At 44.9% G+C, this 22,317-nt stretch overlaps 1 protein-coding gene and 2 long non-coding RNA genes across 3 annotated transcripts in view; all 3 read left to right on the top strand.

The window, feature by feature from the left end:
* The window catches only part of LOC142590949 (uncharacterized), a 37,130-nt gene extending 30,999 nt beyond the window's left edge, over window positions 1–6,131 (top strand). The window contains exon 4 of the long non-coding RNA XR_012830286.1: window positions 5,363–6,131. This is a non-coding gene — a long non-coding RNA (uncharacterized LOC142590949). The remainder of the gene's footprint in view (window positions 1–5,362) is intronic.
* A 4,616-nt stretch (window positions 6,132–10,747) lies between these two features.
* Window positions 10,748–18,890, top strand: LOC142589808 (venom peptide La1-like). The gene is made up of 3 exons (XM_075701384.1): window positions 10,748–11,096; window positions 14,448–14,568; window positions 18,496–18,890. Exons 1-3 carry the CDS (start codon window positions 10,991–10,993, stop codon window positions 18,614–18,616), a joined length of 348 nt encoding a protein of 115 aa, XP_075557499.1. The 5' UTR covers window positions 10,748–10,990; the 3' UTR covers window positions 18,617–18,890.
* A 2,970-nt stretch (window positions 18,891–21,860) lies between these two features.
* Window positions 21,861–22,317, top strand: part of LOC142589809 (uncharacterized) — a 57,902-nt gene continuing 57,445 nt past the window's right edge. The window contains exon 1 of the long non-coding RNA XR_012829965.1: window positions 21,861–22,025. This is a non-coding gene — a long non-coding RNA (uncharacterized LOC142589809). The remainder of the gene's footprint in view (window positions 22,026–22,317) is intronic.

Genomic DNA, 22,317 nt, shown 5'->3' with positions numbered 1-22,317 from the left:
GCGGAGCTGTTTTTCGATAACTGCGTTCAGTTTTGTGCCGTAAGCCTAAATGTGCTTGGAGTGCGTCGCAGACTGTCAAACAAAATTCCTCACCTTGCTGTAGTCCAGTAGTGCAGCGGTGCCGTGTATAAATGCAGACGGAACGCAAGAAAACACCGGGAGCCCGACAAACGGGCTACATCCAAAAGAGACAGGTTGTCTAGCAGCTGAGCTTCACATGCGCAGCCAGCCTCGCTCGCTTTGATGGCATGTCTGGCGAATGACGCATGCACTATGCATATGGCTCGTCCGGCGTGCCGCTGTGGGGCCGCTAGCTTGTTGCAAGGTGAAGCAAAAAAAAAAATTAAGTCGTGAAGTATAAGTTCATTTATACGCGAAACTCTTTAGTTTTAGCGGGAAAGAACAAAAACATATAACGTTGTGTGTAAGTTCATTTCACATTCTTTCTTTCCCGATAATCGCGTCAAATAACGGATGGAGTTGAAACTAGGCATGACGTGTTTCCTGTTGCCAGTTTTTGCTGAGTGTACCCCTGTGTCCCCTCTTGTTGAATTTCTTTCTCTATGACGTAGCGTAGTAGATCCTGCACAGTGAACAGTCGCTCTGCTCAGTCGCTGCGTGAGTCTTCGCGGCGTTGCCGCAGATTGATCAAGGTTCGCCGGTGCACGCGAATCAGCCGAGCTCGACGAAAGACCGCGCACTTTGCGTGTCTCTGGCGGTCTCTTGCGACGGTCTTGTGCCGCGTTATCTTGCGCCTCTTGCTGTCTCTTGCACGTCTTGCGTCTTGTTTTGACATCAAATGATGTGGTTCCGACGTGTCAGGAAGCATCTCCCTGGCGGGATCCGTGGGCAAGTGGGGTTCTTGTAGTGGTAGCGTCGGCGACTTCACGCGTCCCGGCGTTGATGAGTTTGCGTCCAATGCACTCGACGAAGCGGCTCCCAAATCGGTCTCGTTCTCCGGAAGAGACGTTGTGGTGTCGGATGCCGACGCGGAGTTTGCGATTGGCAGCGGGAAAATGGCTCGCATCCGTGTTCTACAGCCGCGCAGGTGGGCAGGCAATTTGGCGCGACATTGCCTGGTGTAGGTGCAGAGGTGAGATAATGCTGCTCCCGAGCATCTCATGACTTTTGTCGGTACAGCACAGCTGGCGCAGATTGCCGTGTGAAAGTAGCAGTGATAGTCTGCTGCGTGTTTACGAGTTGTAGTGGAGCCAATGATGTTGGTTTGTGATGCGCCGTTCAGCGGTGGGTCGACGCGGGAGCGATGTTCACCACACGCTTCCCACGCCTGGTGTAGATCCGATGGCGACAACCGGTGAGCCAGCGTCTGCGACGGGGCAGCCTGTAGACCTCCATCGAGGAGTTCTTGGGTAAGACTGCCACGTCAAGGTGGTGTACTTCACGAGCTCCTGCCGCGTTGCAGTGCTGGTAGGGCTCGTGGTAGCCATACGCGATCGGACAGAATACAGCCATCCAAGATGCGCTCACTTCGCCCCAGGACCGGTATTCGTGAGCCTAGAAGTTGTCCCATGCCTTGGCGTCACTTGAAAACCGCCTTGCTTCCCCAGTCATATCGTTTTTGACCAGGAATCATGAGCGCCGAGTATGCTAGCTTCTTGCACCCGCAGGAACGGGTCATTCTGAAATCCGTATAACACGAGGTGACATGACAAAAACATTATCGAGGTCTTGAAGCGCTGACGTGCGGCGAGACCCGGGATGAGCCGATGCCTTCACTCATGACGGCACTGGATGGGACATCATGGGTCGTCTGGACGGCGTGGATGTTCTGAACACGGATTTCCAGGACGGACGGAAACACGCGCACACACACACGCACACACACACACACACACACACACGCACACACACGCACACACACACACACACACACACACACACACACACACACACACACACACACACACACACACACACACACACACACACACACACACACACACACACACACACACACACACACACATGCACGCACGCACGCACGCACGCACGCCAATAGTTTAAACAGTGCTATTGCCGAGATCGGCCCACGAAAGAGGCTTGAACCGTACCCGACGCGCCAAACGGGGAAACTCTCCAAGAAAACCTTCGTCAATATAAGCTTTCATTGTTGTGCGAGCGTTACCTAAGCAGTTAGAGGACACTTTTCCTATGTGACTAGATACTTCGTCGCCCACGGGGAACTGCCGTAGCCCTGCGCAACGATTCAGTCGTTTTTTTCTGAGCCGTTTTTGATGTGTCTATGCTTATTATAGGTGACCTGAGAACTGTAAAGCGAGAATGCTTAACTGGTGCTGCCAGATAATGCTTTCGTGCTCATCCCGCCTGCGCGGCAGCTGTGTCCGCCTCATCCTTATGCTATCCGATGCCGGCTGCAGCGCCAGCTTTCCGAGTGGTGGCCCATGAACACATATAAGAAAAAGTATTCCTGAAGCCGTGTTCCTTGAAGACAGAAAAACCTCTTTTGTTCCGCCAGGGACTCGAGACACATCACTTGGTGTAAGATAAACGGAAAGTTGTAGCTGTTGCAGCCTCTCGCTCGCAGTGTCGCACATGACACATCATTAATTCCCACTAACGCTGCACATTCCCACGCTCAGTTTCAAACCGCCTGCTTATATATTTCATCTGTTGGTTCTCAAATGAACTTACTAAAACAAACAAAAACTGAAAAAAATATTAGAGCTTTGTTACTGTATAAGAAGTAAAATCTCGAGAATATCTTTAATAATGCTTTGACAAAGTTCAAGTTGCTTTGCTCTTGGCATCACAGGTGGTTTATATTCCCGATTGTAAAACCGACAAACCTTTCAAAGAGGTTATTTTGTAGCACTTATGGTCTAAAGGAAGAAGAAAAATCAGTGCAATTTCACTCTGTGAAAGTGGAAGGTAAAGGTGACCAGCGAAGCTTTCTGTAGTGATGACTATATTTATATAAGGCATGGTGATTACTATATTCATTGAATAAAGACACCCACACGTGACTTCTTGATTCTTCCGTATTTTTCATTCTGTTACCACGGTGATCGTCGATTTAATGTCACTGCGATGTACGACTATGAACTGAACGACGATGCTGGAAAGGTTATTAGAAAACGTGAAATCTATACATTAACGACGACGCGAAGTTGGTACACTGATATGTGTATAGCACTGAATTCGGAACCTATCCAGCAGTAATGTCATAACCATTTTCCGTCCTGTCGGGTCAGATCGCTGTTGAAGTCGCCAACAATGACGATGCACGTAGAGTCGATGGGACTGTCCCTCTTGGACTTAGCTGGTGGGATGTGCACCGTTGCAATGACGGTACCATCCTCCGTCTGAACGCCGATCTTCAAGGCCACGTCGCAGTTCTCCTTTGGACCGAAGGCGAGTACGCGACGGTCCAGGCTCGTCGACCGACGCGCGCTCGTCATTAGCGGCGTCCCGCTGCCTTCGCGCTCATTAGCGCTTATACTCACGCCGTTCCTCTCGTAGGCCACGCTGCTCACCCTCGGTGCGCACAATACGCGTGCTACCTATAGCACGCGTATTGGCCAGAACGCAACTGCTCGTAACGTCAGTAGGCAATGTTGACGTTAGCGTAAAGAGACTCACAGATTAGACTTTTACAGAATAACACTCCCTCTCACCTTCACAGATTGCTGTCCTGGCTCTGCCACGAAGCCGAATGTGGAGAGCTATATCAATTTCTTGGTCTACGAGAACCTTTCCTAAGCACTCAGAAAAAAAAACGCAAACCTAGCCACATGCAGCTTCGCTTTCAAAACAAGAGATTATCGTCATCCCACAGTATTTGACTGTTGGTAAGCGCGCTAGTGGTATAAAGAGCAATAAGTCGTTTGAAAAATAAAAGACGGCCGGTGATAACTTGCATGGCAATGGAGGTAAACTCAACAACGTAATTTTCTTAAACTGCGATACTACTAAGATTGTCCCGAAGTAATGGGGATGCCTACTGTTAAGAGTGATTGTGTTTCATTGAGATGTATAGAAACGCAAAGTGCCTCTGGGTTTTTGCGTATTGTGTTAAAGCCTCAATAGTGATATTGGTACATTTAATTAGTTGAAATGTGCATATAAAGTGTACAGATTTCCACATCGCATTAAACAAAGAAACAGTAATAGTTCTACTGGGGTCCTGTGCGAGTAGCTCTACAAATCTGAAAGGACTTGACGACAATAATAGGCCGGGGCTAAATATATGCAGCCCGTTCCCTAGTCTGGCTATTCCACCCAGTTATCTATTAGGCTGTCTAGATGCGCTATTGTCGCCATGAAGGTAACAAAATAGATTATGAGCAGGTCAAAAGACAAGAACAAAAGAAAGAGCACGATGCAGCGCCTGTGTTGTGTTCCTTTACTGCTGTTCTCGTGTATTTCGCTGTGAAGACATGTCGGTTTGAATTACCAACTCATCCAAGCTACCACTTCAGGTTCTGGGGTTATATGTATCAAAAACAGGATATTATGATGCCCTACGTCGTAGTTGGGGGGGGGGGGGGGACTCCGGATAAATTTTTACAACCTGGGTTTCCTTACCGTGCAACCGATGCGCAGTACGCGTGCATTTCTTTTTTATTTCACCACCTTTTAAGTGAGGCCACCGCGGCCGGGATCACATCTCACGCCCTCGGGCTGAGATTTGATACGCCAAAGCTTTTTGATAAGCACGAACGGTGCGCCATGAAGTGTTTTCATAATTTGTTGTCAACTATCTGAATTTAAGATATGATATTTCATTGATTTTAGGTTGCACATTTGATTTTTCGCATATCTCATATGTAGAGTTCGTGAATGTGTTTCCATTAACTACGAGAAGACTATATCTCGCTATATTGAAAGCCCTTCACTCCGGTAATGCGGCATAAGTAAATAATATCAGGTATCCTGATTGGTATATTGCGAGTTTTGAATATTCACCGACTATCTGTGTTAAAGCACACACGGGCGAAAGATGACTGATTCTTCTTGCGACTAATTTGTACCATATCTACTAATATTTGCCAATGCCACCATGTTTATGAAGAGTTCATTGAAAGCACGCGTAGTACATTCGAAATTATATTACCTTAGATATAACTTCCCGGTAATATTTCTACCAAATGAAATATTTTTCATTGAAGTGCCGTTCTAGCACGTTGCAGGGATGCAAGGAAGAGGCTAGATTATTCTTGAAACATAATTGTGCTTGCGTTGGTGCAGACTCTGATTTCTGTAATACCAGAATCTCTTCATAAAAAAAGAACACGCGAATGCATAGTAACTTTTGTGTGGGACAAAAACCGTGTTTACAAGTAATGCAAGCAAACTACATTAAGAATCATTTCTATTTCAGCTGCACTCCACCTGACAGTTACGACGAAAACTCCCTTACATTTTTATCAGATGGAGGATTTCCTTTCTGTTGCCCTTTCAATCCTGCTACGAAAAGCCCTGGGCAGAAATAAAGTTGTTTTCTTTTCCTACAGGATTCCTCACATATTATACCATGGTCACTTTTCGCTACTTTAACCTTGATTGAATGTGGTGTCTCAGGGAGGCCATAACATTATTTCCGACAAATACTATGGCAGCAACTTTGTCTAAATTTGGTGTATTTCTAGGAAGCCAAGCAGTACATAAGATCTCCAGAAATCGACTGCGGAAGACCCTGAAAGCAAGAGACAAAACCTTCGGGAAAGAAATTGTGGCATACCCAGCGCACGCAACAGGTTTATTCACTTTTTTCAAATAATTGAAATACAAAGCAACAGAGCATTCACGTAATCATATATTATTTCAATGTTATATCTACTTATTGAACCACATCCAGTTTAAATTCGAACGTCTTGGGCCCAGACTGGTCATTCAGCGGACGTGCGTGGGACAACCTTTTTTGACAATAAATAAAATTCCGTTTGTTGTGTTGCTGCGGAGATACGCTGGATGTCCCATTCTGATTGCGTCAAAAGTCCTGCTTGTGTTGTCCGTTGGTCGTCCTTTGTATGTGGGGATCTTCTCTGCAAATTAGTTACGAAGGTGCGAATATTCTTCAACAGAATTTCAACGAACATATGCTGTGAACATATGCTGGCGTCACGTGGGCCTGCCGCCTAACTATTAGGTGGATTTCTAGGGGAAATAAAGAAATCAATATTATTAAGCGCAGGTAATTATTCCTCAATTATACATTCCTCTCGATCTGGCGTGAGCGAAAAGAAAATAAACGTGAACGCAAATCGCCAGCTAATGAAAGGTTTGTGGACGTCGTTTTAATTGCTTTGATCAATTTATGCAACAATAATTGCGGAGGGCGCCTGGATTAGTAGCCTATGAACAACCTGAATAAAACTAAATGATAAAGCTGAACGAACCTCCTGGTGCCGCCAGCTGGCGAGACGAGGAGGTCCGCGCCTCCCTGTTGGTGGAGCAAAGTGGTCGCGCTCGCGCCATTTCCGAAACAAGCGCGCGAACGTCACCTTTCCACTTCTGATTGCTTTTTTTTGTTTTTTACCTGTGCCGGCGCCAAGACATTTGAGGGGCTGCTCCACGCGATGTGGGGATTTGTATGTGGGGATCTTCTCTGCAAATTAGTTACGAAGGTGCGAATATTCTTCAACAGAATTTCAACGAACATATGCTGTGAACATATGCTGGCGTCACGTGGGCCTGCCGCCTAACTATTAGGTGGATTTCTAGGGGAAATAAAGAAATCAATATTATTAAGCGCAGGTAATTATTCCTCAATTATACATTCCTCTCGATCTGGCGTGAGCGAAAAGAAAATAAACGTGAACGCAAATCGCCAGCTAATGAAAGGTTTGTGGACGTCGTTTTAATTGCTTTGATCAATTTATGCAACAATAATTGCGGAGGGCGCCTGGATTAGTAGCCTATGAACAACCTGAATAAAACTAAATGATAAAGCTGAACGAACCTCCTGGTGCCGCCAGCTGGCGAGACGAGGAGGTCCGCGCCTCCCTGTTGGTGGAGCAAAGTGGTCGCGCTCGCGCCATTTCCGAAACAAGCGCGCGAACGTCACCTTTCCACTTCTGATTGCTTTTTTTTTGTTTTTTACCTGTGCCGGCGCCAAGACATTTGAGGGGCTGCTCCACGCGATCGTCACAATTACCAAGAGCGAACTGAGGAGGTGAGCTGCGAGGAGGGTGCTTAGTGGCAACACTCGAGTAGCGGACTAGCGCCTCGCCACCAGCGCGCCGCTCGCTACGTTCTTCCCTCGCCATCCATGTTCCTAGACGTGGCCACCGTGGGCGTGGGGTAGCTCTACGTGCACCTCGCGTTAAGCCACGGTCTTAGAATAGTTTATCTGAGAGGACGCCGCCGCTCTTCGCTCGGCGGGAAAGCTCTACTTTTCATGTGCCCCAACAGATGGCGTTACGAACTTAGGCCTAGTAAGGTCCCGGTCACGGTGTAGGCCAAGTCAACGTGAAGCCAGTTTGATTTCGCAACGGCGTCGTAGCGATGCCAAAGCAAATTGTCCAGTAAAACAAACACGTTGGCCTTACCACCTTCATGGTCTGTATTACAAGACCGCGTCAGTTATCAAGCACTTAGCGTTCAGTTTTATGTGTAGCGAAGGTGACAAAGCGAGTCTGGGAGCGAATTCCCGTGTGTCCGGCCGATGTCTGCGCATGCGTTAAGGTAGTTTCTCCGATACCGGCCATCGCATGAATAAACATCTGCGATGTCTTCACTTGCCGCTGCCACCAGTCGTGGGCGGTCTAGAGTAGCTAGTCTTATAACACCGAGATTATTTTCCACAGCTCACGAGCGGCCCATCATGGCGATATTGTCGTGGGTTGGCGATAAGCGTGAAACAAAATTCAGAGAATTTACAGGAAACAGTTGCAACATCTTGGCCCAGAAAACAGCTAATAAACTGTTATAACACTTGCAACTTTATTCTGCTGTGTCTAACATGCGTGTCTTTGACAACTACAAATTCGATGCTGTCTCTCATGTATACTTTTGCATTCTAACTTTAAGATACGTAGAGTTTATAGTTAACAACTATAGTTATAGTGTTGTTCGTGAGTAGAGTGCACACATTTGTGTGGATGGCAATTAGGCGTTGCCCTCATACATGTAATTAATTTGCGATACAGAAAAATTACATTGGTAAAAGTGGCAGTGTACATCACACCACGCACATACAGAAGAAAGGTGAGTCACATGTGTAGTACACATAAGCACTATATTACACATGGCACTCGTCCAGGATGAAGGAAATCATACAAGTTTTGACAATTTACGCAAGTCCTAGTTTTCTTTACATGCTTGTTTATTAACTGTAGGCAGTACTGGTGCAAGCGCAGGCACACATAATAGTGTAAGAGCTTAACAAGCATTTCTTCTTTATGAGCAGCACATGGAAATGTGAAGTTGAAGTTTTCTAGCACAGCGTCATTCGTGCGATCATATACCCCCCTTTCGCAGGCATACTTTTCGGAGTGCTCCTCAGCCTTTTTAAGAAGAGGAATCAGATGCACTTTCGGATACGTGAGCTTTCGTCTCGTTTTACAGTTTACCAAGTCGGCTACAGGTAACTTTGAAATACGCTTCTGTCCAACAAAATCTTCTTTATAAACTCTGCAGGATGTTTGAGTGCCAAGCTTTCGTGCCAGAAATTGAGTGGCATAATACACAATACAGTAAAAAAGCCGCAGCATTCGAATAGTCATGCTCAAATACACCATCACACTCCCAGGTTTCCTCACTGATAAGGCCATCCAGCTTCTGCCTTAAGTCATGTATTTTATCGGTGTTAAGTTATGGGGTTTTATGTGTCAAAACGACGATCTGATTAGGAGGCACGTCGTAGTGGGGGTCTCCAGAATTTAAGACAACCTCGGTTCCTCCAACGGCGACTAAATCTAAGGACGCTCGCGTTTTCGCATTTTGCCCCCATCGCATTTTATCGGTGTGCTGAATGGCTGTAGATTTAAGCACCTCTCTAAATCATTAAGGGTGAGAAAAGCAGATTGCTCTTTCTCAAAAGCAACATGGATGCCAAACTGTGGTGGCCTCAATAAAGAATTCGCAAAAGGTGGTGCAATCAACTTTCGCCCTCTGACCTCGAGTCCTTAATGTACTTCGGATTACCTTGAGAATGAAATCCTTTCTCAACCACAGTAGTCATTTACGAGGCCTCGCAATACTTGACCTATAGTTCTCGATCAACTAAGGGTTATAAGCGACAAGGCCCGCTTATCAAACACAGCAGTCGCTTACGCGGCCTTCGCGGTGATTAGTGATTGGGCACAGGAAGGAACAGGCTTATCTCGCACTAGAAGTGTTATCACGGACCACGGAAACAATATGCTTCCTGACCCTGACACGCTGGTGCCAAATCTTAGTCTCATTATAGCAATTGGGTCTAAACACTGCCGTTCGCCCCACGCCGTGCGATACCTTGCCGAAGAAAGCCGAAGTGACCTACAGCGCCTGACGTCATCCTTATCGAAGGTCTTGCCGTCCGATGCAAGCCTTCCTATCACATGTGAGTGTTATTATTAGGTGGTGCTGCCAAACTTATCATCAGCAGCATTTGGTGTGTGAAACGCTGAGATGCGCTTGCGTGTGAGCGTGCTCCAACTGTTCTCGCGATGTATCCCTCTTCGTTTTATTAAACCTTGTTTGTTCCAACATCGTTTACACACCAGAAGTGGGATACGACTCCCCTCCTTCGACGATTGAGAAGGTCATTGAACATTCGTGAGTGACTGTTACAGTTCGGAGTTCGAGGAACACTTTACAGAGGGAGACTGCTTGCTATGGCGAGTATCGATGCCTGGCCTGTCAATGGAATGCGTGGGCTTCTTGGTGATGTTGGCGCAAGTGTTTCTGCAGGAATTTGCGATTCAGCCGCCCATGCGGGCGACTCTGCATGCGTCAGCAACCATGCCAGTCTTATCCGGGCTCCAGGGCGACATTGTTGTGAAGAAATGAATTGTCGGGTTCAAAAAAAAAAAAACGCCAAGCTTGCCACGATGAAACGACGACGAGAAGCTCATCGTGACGAAAGTAAAACTGTAGGGTCATGTGCGCGATTGGCTGCAGTCCACGGGAGGAAGTTTTGTTTTGGGGGAACCTTACCGGCTTTCGTGACCATGAGTGATGCGGCCTGGCTGTTCTCTTGCCGTATAAGACAATCAATCACATCGGAGTAGGAAAGCCAAGCGCGCCACAGGGTACCTTGCACCCCCACCAGATGAAGTTAGTTCACGCGCATCCGCGGCAGTGGTGGTACGATTGGTAATGGCAGCGATGGTAATGAGGAACCAAACGCTTCTTGCGAGCAGAATGGATTCAAATTGAGCTACGTACGTGTGGGCATGCGGCCTCTGAAATCATGATGCGTTCATTCGTTCGCGTGTGCATGCATGCGTGCGTGTACTCTTGTTTGGACCCTTTAGGCAGTAACACGAAACTTTGCTAGATACAGATGCCAACTTGTTGGATCTGCAGCATTTTTTTTTCATTTTAATAATTACGCTTTCCCGGCTTCGGGTATATTATAGTGGCGTCGTTCAGTGATGCTAACAAACGCTCTACGGCAACGACTTATATTTGTTTTTCCTTTCTTTATCTAGAGTCTTCACACAATGCATTTTGAAATGGCGATTGTCCACTCGTTGTGCTGTTTCTATTTTGTTAAAATCAGCAGAGAATTGTCGCTACCTGCTGGCACCACTTGTCTTTGTTATCCACTGTTCGGTGCAGAACAACGGCATCTTCGTCGTAAGGTGGATGAAGGAAAAGCAAACCGTTTTCCATGTAATCCTTGTGGCGTGTGGAAAGAAAGCCTTTCTCTGACCTCGCGTTGCACGGTATGATCAAGCATGCAGTGCCTGAGGGCAACAACTAAATGGCCTCTATGAACGGTGTTGTCGCACTAGCCCAGCGTCGCGCCCAGCGGCACACATTATATTGGAGCTAATCTTCCTTTTTGCCTGAAGCCAATATGGACGCAATGTCTGGAACTGTGGAAACTGCATCTTTGACATTGCTCCTGTCACTTGCAGTGTTTGCGCAGGCAAGCTATTTTAACCCAGTTCCTCTCGTCAATGGTAAGACTACTCACTTCATTTAATATATTTTTTTTAATTTTGCATGGTGAGTTGTTATATGAAGAGCAAAACCAGGCGTTATTGGGAGCAGAGAGGGCAGCTGAAGAATGGTGTAGAAAGCTTTACTGCAATTTTTCCATGAGAACGGGCATGCCTACGTACTGCGAACATGCTTTCTTGTACACGGGTCAACGTTGCGGAGTATACCATCCATTGATCTAACGGAGCCGAGCTGTGCTCACCATTCGAATGGTCTGTTGCTTTTCAGAACTGAGGTGCAGCATATCATCAGCATAAATAAAACGGTAGTATGGAATAACTGATCAGACTGCCTCTTACATGTAATTGCTTACGTGTATTTACGTGTAATTAATTGCTATGTATACACATTTTAGCTAGGTTCTATACATGACTCAGTCCGAGGTGCTCGTCTTATAATCGGGATTTGGCCACAATGCATTGCAGTAGTTTTGGAAACGTTAACGAATGAATTGACGCTGATGGATAAGGTGTAATGCTTCAACCGCTGTGCCTCATCTTTACTACACTATACAAAGACGGCGGTAATTCGCATTCTCTAATTCATTCCCTACGTTAGGCTTCACAGAACCCCCGCAGCAGGATTTCTATTACAGTCTACCGTCATGAAGCATGCGCCGAGCCAACAGCCTCGTGTGACGTCATATTGTGTCAGCGCAATTATAAAGTTCCAAGCTTGCATGCTAAAACGGCTTCACACAAAAACATTTATAGTTCGTTGACGCAGTGAAAAAATAACTATGAGTTGTTTTCGATGCAGGTGATCGTAGTGCGCTCTAAATCTGTGAATATTTATGGTAGCACTAGTTTACCTGATTTATATAAAAATACCTATGTTCTTTCAAAGCCGAGAGATGTACACATTTCGGGCAACAATTTAGTGCAACTAATCTGCACGCCAGCTGAGCAAACACGCTGGTACGTGCGCAGAAATCACAATCAGATTTCCCAGCAGTACATTAAGTCAGAAACAGTACGCCGTGTCACAAAGCATTCTTCGGCGTATTTCAAGTCTACTGCAGTTTATTGTGCAATGCGCGTTTATATTTGTCCGCAGCAATGCCAAATTCAATTTTATGAAAGCTTGGGAATGCATCGAAACACGGCAACCACAAAATGAACACACAGTGAACGAAATAAGTGTCACTCCTAACTTCCTGGCCCCGTGAGAACAATCGAAGTGCCAAAAAGGTGACTTAGCTGCTACATCCTATTGTAAACTGTATCAAAAAATCAGCATGATTCTTTTTATGAATGATCCAGCGAAGGACGTCTTGGCGAGCTCCTCTCGACTCCTGTCAATAATATATGGTCATAATGCTATTCTTCACAAACATTCGTTCTCTTGCATGAAGACTATGGTTCTTTTCTTTTACTTGTACCCTGTTGTCTCGCGTATTTCCTACGAGTTCAAATTTAATTAGTCTCTTCGAAAAGCATTCTCGTTTGCCGTTAAAAATTAAACTTTTCTACATGTATTGCCCTTTGGATTTATTTTCCCTTTCCATGATTCTTTTGTCTCTTCTATGCTAATTTCCAGGTAATGGTTAAGCCACATAGTAAGCCACTAAGAGGAAGCTGTTATGTCAACGACAAAGCGGCGTAACTTCTAGCCAGAAGATCGACAAATCCATATGCTCTCCCCAACTATCCAATTATACAATTCCATGCTTAACTGAAAGTTTCAAGAAAAACCTAGAAAAAACTAGTTAAGCAAGGGCACAACGCATCAGAAATAAGTAAACAAGTAACGAACTGAATGTTCGATGTAAATCTAACTTGTGAAAGTATTCCTATATGTATAAGAACTACGAAAAGAAAGAGGTGCAGATAAAATGCTCTAATAAAACTGTTGAATGCGCGAATCCAGATCGCCCTCACAACAATGCCTTACACTGCTTCTGTAACTGCCATGGAGCTTGCATGCCACTAAACTGTTTAGATGTTCATGCCCGGTCATAGCCTCCCATGGCATCGCGTGCTATGTAATTTCTACAAGGCTGATGCGTTAGTGTTTTCACGGAGTAGTTCAAAGGCAGACCACCATTGTATTTGGGAGACCTTTTTGAAAATAGGAGTAGTCGTAGTAGCGTGCGCTCACATATTTGAGTGAACTGTTTTCTTTAAATAGTTGTCGCTGAAAGGCCTTGAGTGTTTCAGTATATTATGTTAATTGCCACGCTCAATAAGGTATATATTTAAAGGAAGCTATGAAGGCTTACACACACCTGTATTGCTTTGGCCCGCACATTAAGGATTGGAACTGTGAGGTTACTGCTTCGATCGCAGTTGCTTGTTAATTATTACATATATCCACCATATTAAGGGGGGACCTGAATACTTTTTGAAGATTGTAATACGGTGCTGATCTTTCGTAGAGGCTGCTGTGAACATGGGATCCAAATATTAATGCACCGTATGTTGGAGAAAGTAAGGAATGTACTGTCAAAGACAGCAAAAAATGGCTCGCTCTCGCTTCTGATGTCGGAAGTCGTCATGCAGCGTCGTCGAAAGCAGTTGGCCCACCAAGCATATTGGCTGATTTCTTTATCGCACGAGCATTCAATACACAAGTGCTATTTCTAAGGTAAACAGACAAAACAGTATAAATCTGCAATCTAAAAAACGAACGGAAAATCATTTGATGTTTGCATACGGGTGGCTGCGTCTGCTGTGCGAGGCCTCCGAGATGGGTAGTAGTGCTGCCTAGCATAGTCTACCGCAGCCGCCAGGGTGTCGTGACGAACCCTTTTGCCGCTGGGACACACATCTTTTGGCTGGGGCTTTGAACTCTTGGCTTCTCCACTGCGCAGCTTCTAGCGGGCTAGCGGAGACAAAATGAGAAAGAACGCCGGTTATCGATGTGACAACCCCCCAGCTGTAGCTGAAGAACTAAAAAAAAAAGAATTTGTGGAATGATATTTGGGAGACGACGATCGTCAATCGTGAGGTGATTCTACGCATATTTAGGAAAGTCTTGGGGGACATCTAATGTGAGAAACGTAATACATTCACAACTACGCAGATTGGATTTATGGCTTGTTATCTTCGCAGTACAGAAGACCAAGACCAAAGCTTGTTTACCGAATCCCGGTGCTTGCAATAATCTTGTTCCTCGCTGTATTTATTTACGCCGATAGGAGTTGAGCATATCATGAATAGCAGATCATGATTTTGCTAATAGTATTTTTATAGGCATAGTCAACCCGATCATCACAGTCGAGATGCAATGGAACCTTTTCTCAAGGCAATTATTAACTGTGTGACACCATGTCCTACCAATTTAACTCAGTCTCTCTGCCTCTTTCGCAGGCAGTTGCATAATCAATGCGACTGAAGTTCCTCTCGGCTCATCTGTCGACCTGGGCAACCCCTGCGTGTCTTTGTATTGCAACGGACTTAATCAGACTGCTGGTGACTTAGTAATCATTGCGTAAATACCTTTATGCGTTTCTCAGTTTTCTTTATATTTCTTGAAATTGCTGTATTTTCTTTCGGTAGTTTGTATTTATTGCAGCAGTCTTGTTAGCTTATAATTCACATTGATTTAAAATTAACTATTACAGTCGAACGTCTTTTTAATGAACTGCTTGAGTCCTCCAAAATAATTCTTGACACTAGCCACTTTATTGTAAAGTTCGTGCACCGCACATCTTATACAATATAACAGGGACGGAACCATATTCCTTCGTTATAGAGGTGCTTTCGATGTCCAGGCGTTGCTTGTAGAGACACTCGACAGCATGTTGGCTGAATAATTTATTCATTGATTACAACGAATAAATATTGATCCATTACATTGATTTAAACGCATTTTTAGCGAGGCCAGACTCTTGAGAAGTCATATTAGAAACATTGTTTTTGTATAAAAGTTGTAGTGCAGAAAGTGCCTATTTTGTCTTTCTTTATTTTGGTGGTAGCGCTTTTTTGCAATAGTTATGAAATAGGGACGAACAGACGTCGGTTAAGCGCTTCACGACTGTTGCCATTTGTATTTATTTTTCGCCTCCCCTGGCTAAAGAGGATAGTAAACTAGGCAAGTTGGTAAACATTGATGCTTGAAAGATAGCAAAAAACACACACGGGATGTAACAAACGCACAGGACGACCCCCCCCCCCCCAAAAAGAAAAAAGAACACTCAGTGAACTTCATTCACGACTCCGAGCAAGCGAGAGGGCTCATTAGGTTTCAATGCTATGGAATCAGTGCTGTGAGATTGGAGATGGCGTGAAGTTCCGGTGGGAATAGCGCTGACCACCTATTCTGTCATGCACTGCACCATCATGTAGTAAAACATTAGCGGAAATGCAATCTCCAAATGAGGCGGACGCCGTCCCAGAATTCAATGCAGTGATGCCACGAGGACGATGAAAAGGAATAATTGTCATCCACTCGAATGTAGCACGAAGCTCCAGAGGAAAACCACCCGGGTTCGAATCCCGGAACAGGACCAATTTTCCCTCAACTGTAAATCCTTCTTTATGAGAAACCTCATTGGGCTTCCTTTGTAGCTTCGTGTTGGATTCAGATAGATGAAAATTTTTCCCTTTCATGATACTTCCTCCATCTGGCGGGATTCTGCAGAACTGATTTGCCACACAACGACATACGATGCTTCATGAGGGATGAATAATAGCGGTATGTGCCTGTTAAGTACGGCATATACTTCCAAACATTTCAGCATTCTACATAGTTTGTGTCACCGTGGCTTTAACCAAGCTGGAAGGTTGGAAAAAAATGGGTGTATAAGCAGTTACCAATATACCCTAGTGGAACGAATGAGTAGCCTAGAAGAACCATGAAAAATAATTGAAGACGTAGAATATCATTCACTATTGCAACTTGAAGCCTGTTTTTGTTAGATGTACGTATGAGTCAATATTTACAGTGTACAGTGTAATTATTGCATATCCATTAAGCCGATCACGTATATATTTCATGCCGCAATTTTCTGCTTGATTAGCACAACACTGGGGCCCTTAGTAGTGCTATTTCGTCGAGTAAAAATTTGCCGATGTAAAGAGCCGGTTCGTAAAGACATTCCGAGAAAGAAGCACGGCAAAAGAGGTAAATAAAGCTTAGCTTTTATATGAAAAGGAATGAAAATCAGCATCAACATTGTCAATGGTAGTTTAGCGCGTCGTTGTTTGCATCGCGTTGAGCACATAGCGCCGTATACAGGCTTATCATTTCTAAGTACTCCGGAGTTATAAATATCGCTTGTCCTCGTTGGAAAATCGCTGAATTCTTCAGAGCCATACATTGCTCGCACGACAAATCAAATAGTATCACGGACACATTTGTAAGGCTTGCTCAAGTTCATCACTGTAACCTCAAAGAGTGTGCGAAGTACGGGAAACGACAGTTGTGCTCTTCAAACTTGCAACTACGCATGAGCACATTTTCGTAATAACAAAGAGATATTTTCCATTTCAGCCCACGGTCAACTGCGTTCATTAACCGCACAAATTTAGCAGGGGCACTACGTAAATCAATAGGCAGGACAATGAGATCGAAAGACCATCTCGACTTATGAACGTCGCTTTGTCCTTGTCTGCTCAATGCACGAAAATTCGCTAATATCTGGCTTCATTTAAGGCAGACAAAACAAAAATACAAATTAATATGCACATATTCGATCCCAACGCCAATACCTGGAAGTAGGTGTATGTTTGCTTTTGGAACAGAACTAAGGCACTGACAACCTACCATAAACCTTTTAGGCCAATCCTTCTTTCAAAGGACAACAGATGCTGCCGAAAGGCCAGATCACACTTGAATATTCTTCCGCGTGCAAATTTTGGAGAGATGCTAAACAACAATTGCAGAGTCGCCTAGTTAGGGTGCTTTTGTTCTATACCTGATAGAAATGAAACATCCACGGTCATCCAATTGCGTCGCTAGTTCGTAAAGGTGATACCAGATGTTGCTTCCGGACATGCTTGGTGAAGTTATTGAATGCGAACCGAGACGTGTCACTCCTGTGACCACAGATACCTTTTCATTGTACTTACCACACTCTTAAAAAGGTTAAAATCCTTGGGGCTTCGCCTACAGCAGTAATAGCCATCTGCCTTGCTTGAATTTCATTTATTGAAAACTCAACGCTTGCTACTTTCTATTCGAGAATGCTGTCCCGTGCTGATAACGCACAAGCCGTTCGTGACTTGGAAGTACCGGGCTCGCAGCGCTTAAGAAAGGAAATGCAGGCAAGACAGATGGAGGTTATTGTTGTGGGACAAGATACGACCCAAAGAATTCAAGCTTTTTTAAGGGTGTAGGAACATAGCTTCACTGTGGTAATGCAAGAGCTTAAGTAAACATGTTGCCGTCACTTACGACAGCAATAATAGTGTTATGCATCAGGTTCAGGAATTTTGAACATTGGGTTTTCGGCTATCTGTTGAACTTCACCGCAGTTCACCAGCGTAACTAAATACGCAGCATAGAAAGAATGATATTTTAGAAGGCCACCCGAATTTAACGTCATTCAGTTAGCAACGTCCAGAAGCTCCGCCCATTTATTAACACGCGTATTTACGACACTTATTCATAACCTCTTTGCTGCGTTAAAGAAGAATTTTTGTTTCAAATAAAAAAAATTCATGAGCAATGTCACTCTGCGACGGTAGATGACCAGTGAGGCTGTTTAGCACAGGACAAAGAAGTGGCACTGAATTTCGAACAAAGGTAGGAACACATTTATTGTCGTGATCGGTGGCCATCTTGACGAAAGAAACACACACACTTATATATATTATTGCTGAAGCTGATGACAGTTTTTGAACGAATATATAAAATTTCCGGAAACACTACCAGAGACAGCTACGCTGTAAAGCAATGTTTTAACGCAACAGTAGAGTTACGAATACGGGCCGTAAATACGCTGGTTATCAGAGCACCGTGCCGTCTCGATGTTGGTAACTGAAAGGTGCTTAAATTCAGGATGCCTTCTGAAATATTCCGCTGGGAATATGTGGCACAATGTTAGAGGAAAATACTAGCGCTAAAATGGGCCATTGAACCAGGGCGAGTGAGTGTTAAATATATTGGAACAAATGCAATGACACACAGCGTGTGTAACTCTGTTCCGCTAAAGGCCTAATTAAGCGGTCTAACACTGTAGTAGTTCAATGACCGGTGGGACCAAGAAGCTCCGTCTGTAGGTGGGAGCAAGAAACTTGACAGCAACATTCCATAACTAGTATCTACTGTCAGGCGTAATAGCAAACCCACCGTTAAGACGGTTGCCGCACGAACAATTGGTTTGCCAATAGTTGTTTCCTCTATCGATCAGAGCAAAAGAGTCCGGTTCCTACACTTTGTCGTGGTGACATTCTTTTTCTCTTGGTGTTGCAGATGTGTAAGTGTGGCCGCCAGGCCACCCTTAAAAGTTGTACCTGGGGGAGCAGGGACGTTCCCAGATTGTTGCCCGAAGCTAGTTCGCGACGAAACCTTCCCGACGCCTTGGTATGCTTGAAGCTGCAGAGGATCACCATGCTCCTTTATTCGTCCGTCAAACAAAGAGTCTGTACCGCCGAGTTTTAGAACCCATGTTTTCTCACTTAACCTCTCTCTCCGATGCAAGCACTGCACTCGGGTTTCCCATTCAGTTTTCCAAATAACCAGCACGAAAATTCAGCAACTAGTTTTCTTAATCGGCCCAGTTTCGTAATTGTTAATTTGTATCTGGTCAATAAACGCATTAACATTTTCGAGCAAGTAAAATATGAAAATAATAAAATTCGAAACAGAAACAGAAGTCATGTATTTATTCAATGACGACAGTTGGGGTAGTACTTTCTACAATACCTACGTATGCACTTCCTTAATTTTTGCCTGAAAGGATCATTATAACGCAGATTTTTTTTTAAGTCAAGCTTTTCTTCGCGAACGTAACCGGGTTTCGTGGTCGTGCCTGCGGCCTGGCTGATACCTTGCCGAACAGGCCAATCAATATCAGTGGAGCACGTCCTCCGCTGAGTTGCTTGCAGCACCACCAGATAGCGCTCGCCTCCGCTCGTCCGCGGAGGCGAGTGCTTGCTGCCCCTGAAACCGTGTTGCCTACAAGGCGTCCGTCCTAATCGATAGTAGTCAGCAACTCCGCCTAACCAAAGGCTCGGTACAATTTGTGTGCGCGTGGGTGTGTGTGGGAGCGTATGCTCGTGTTTCGAATATTTACGCCTTCAATGAGATAAAAGGGTATTACCCGACGGGCCCGATATTTATTAGTCGTATCATAAGAAGCCAACAAACACTGTTACCAAGGACAATATAGGGGAAATTACTTGTGCGTAATAAATGAAATAAAGAAACCCTAAGTTAATGGAAATAAAAGTGGATGAAAAAACAACTTGCCGCAGGTGGGGAACGATCCCACATCCTTCGCAATTCGCGTGCGACGCTCTACCAATGGAGCTACCGCGGCGCCGTTTCTCCGCCCATTTTCTTGGATATTTATGTTTCCTAGTAGAACCTTGGGAGTGTTAGGTCGCGCCACCACTCAGACTTTGACGGTGAACGTGGAACAACCTTTCTGTCGCAGGCGTCACGGGAACGTGATCTTTTCGGGTTCAGGAAACCGGTCAATAAACCCGCACATGCTACCTGAAGGCATCAATGTGACCAGATTCAAGACCCTCGTTGTGTAAAAAATGAGAAGGGGGCTAACTCATGGGCCCGAATGTTGTGGGATCGTTCCCCACCTGCGGCAAGCTGTTTTTTTCATCCACTGTTATTTCCATTAATTTATCGTTTCTCTATTTCATTTATTAAGCAAAAGTAATTTCTCCTATGTTGTCCTTGGTGTCGGTGTTTGTTGGCTTCTTATATGATTCTTTATGCACTGATTCAAAACTTCGTTGTGCATTGATTCGAACTCGTTGAACCTGCAGAATTTTTTTAGTAGCATAGTAGTAAGCAGCTTTGGCATTGGATTGTTTTTTTAAATGTGATTTTTTTCGAAAATAATTACAACAGAACCAAACCTTAGTCAGATTTTCGGCAATCTGTACATACCGTATGCCTATCTTGAAATAGCATCAGCCCTTCTTTTACTGTCTTGCGTGCAGTGGTTCAAGAAACACATCCATACCAACCGCCAGCAACTCTTCGCAAATAACTCAGGGAAAAAAAGGAAACTCTGCTGTTTACTTACCCATACCACGTTGTGATATGGAAAAATATGGAAAAATATGGAAAAATTTTTCATGTACTGTAAGACCACGGATTAATTTCGATCAATTGAAGCTATTTAGCGTGAACCTAAATTAGGTAAACCTACGATTTACATATTGCACCCATCAAAACGCGTTCGTGGTGGCCGGCATCTAAGTCTCTACATCGAGATTTGCAGCACAGAGCCACTGCGACTAAGCCGCACGGCGGGCATATCAGCATTTTATAAACATACATTTTGGTGTACACTCCCCGTTAGACGCCTAGTAAGCCGCAATGCCTTTGAAAGCTCAGAATCCAAAAAAAAAGAAAGAAGGCGGATCTCACGCACTGCGAGAAATGTTCTTATACCGAGCACTGCAGAAATAGGGAGGCAGAAGGCTATGAAGCATCTATGGGGGTTCACTAAAGCGGTAACAGATGGAGCACTGAGCTCGTATAATGCGAGAACAAGCAGCAGTTCGTGTGTGTGCAGAAGTGTCATCGTTGATTTACACGAGCGGGACAATAGTACGAAAGTGACGGCAATTACACGAGGAGGGATAATTTTAGTCCGGATACAGAAATTTCAGCAACTTGTCCCTTTGCATGCTGGGCGAACGCTGAAAGTAGAGCATTGGGTAAACTAGAAAATGGTATCAGCTTGAGCTTGCGGGTACGGCCTCATGATAGGAAAAATATCGTGAAAAACGGGACACAAACTCGAGGATGTATGCTTTAGAAAATGGTTTAGCAAACATGTGTTTAATGAAGTTACTGTGCAAGATCTTAAAACTAGACACCATCTCGTCCATTTCTATTTCTTCAGCGTAAGTATTATTTCGGTAAGCGTTACCGTTTCTATAGATGATGCAACATCCCGCAATGCACGAGCCAAGCGTTACGAACTGTCGAATCCCGGACACGGCGGCCGCATTTCGATGGGGGCGAAATGCGAAAACACCCGTGTACTTAGATTTAGGTGCACGGTAAAAAACCCCAGGTGGTCAAAATTTCCAGAGTCCTCCACTACCGCGTGCCTCATAATCGGAAAGTGGTTTTGGCACGTAAAACCCCATAATTAAATGTAAGAGTTACGAATTGCTACGTAGCAACAGCAATAATTGGTAAAGCTTTTTTTCTGTAGTTTTATGCTCGCGGTTGCAGCCTGTCCGGCAAGGCCGCTGTACCATCTTAGTGTGGGAATATTGGGGGTTCGATGTGGGTTGAGCTACAATATGCCATCGTGTTCAGGGAATTGACTTCGGCACCCATTATTGCACACATAATATTGTTTACACTGGAACATTCTACAGGGGAGGCAGCAGTACTGCGCTAAAAGAAGACATCACAGAAAAGGCCTCCCAATCGTTCACCTCGCGGTGACAGAGCTGCGCGTGGTGACAGAGCCCCAGCAGCGGATAAGCACCGCCAGTATAGGGAGGGTGTTACGGGGTGCTGTCGCCGGCATAATGTAAAGCGTAGAGTCTGGTTTGGCTACGCAGAGATGCGGAATCCCATCACCTGAATTAAGCACACAATTACTTTGTATCTCTTCTTCAGCAAAATTTTCCTCGGCGCTGGGCTTCGATTGTGGTTGCTATGCTGGTTATGGAGGAGGCGTCGCCGACACACGAGAAAACGACGGCCATACCGCAGCAGCTCTTCCTTAGAAATCTGTGGCCGAAGCAGACATCACCGAGCAACGTCATGGCGCCATCGGTTCAGCCAAGGTTCGTAGTGCGATCGAAGCTGCCGAGAAACATTTGGCACGTTTGCGTAGAATTAGTGCCCTTCACCTTGATAGACCATAAAACCGAAAGACAACGTTCTTATTTGTGGTTTTCCCAAAGTGCCGCAATGCAGAATCGGCCAGAGCCAGCTACCAAACTACTGAAACTGCTTATCAACGCTGCACATTCGTAAGAACGGGCAGTGGCGAAGCGTAGGTATGTAAAGACGAGACGGCTGAGGAACGCGTGCAGAGTTTAAAATGCTATTGAAACATTGCGTATGTACAGCAAC

This window comes from Dermacentor variabilis, chromosome 8, assembly GCF_050947875.1.
Source record: "Dermacentor variabilis isolate Ectoservices chromosome 8, ASM5094787v1, whole genome shotgun sequence".
Lineage (NCBI taxonomy): Eukaryota > Metazoa > Arthropoda > Arachnida > Ixodida > Ixodidae > Dermacentor > Dermacentor variabilis.
The sequence above is the reverse complement of the archived record's forward strand: the minus strand, read 5'-3'. Positions and strand labels throughout refer to the sequence as shown.

Bases quoted from the DNA above. Each gene is read 5' to 3' on its own strand.
- LOC142589808 (XM_075701384.1), top strand. From the start codon at position 10,991: ATGGACGCAATGTCTGGAACTGTGGAAACTGCATCTTTGACATTGCTC. The intron at 11,097-14,447 runs GTAAGACTACTC...CCTCTTTCGCAG, and splicing joins CCCAGTTCCTCTCGTCAATG to GCAGTTGCATAATCAATGCG. The intron at 14,569-18,495 runs GTAAATACCTTT...TTGGTGTTGCAG, and splicing joins GGTGACTTAGTAATCATTGC to ATGTGTAAGTGTGGCCGCCA.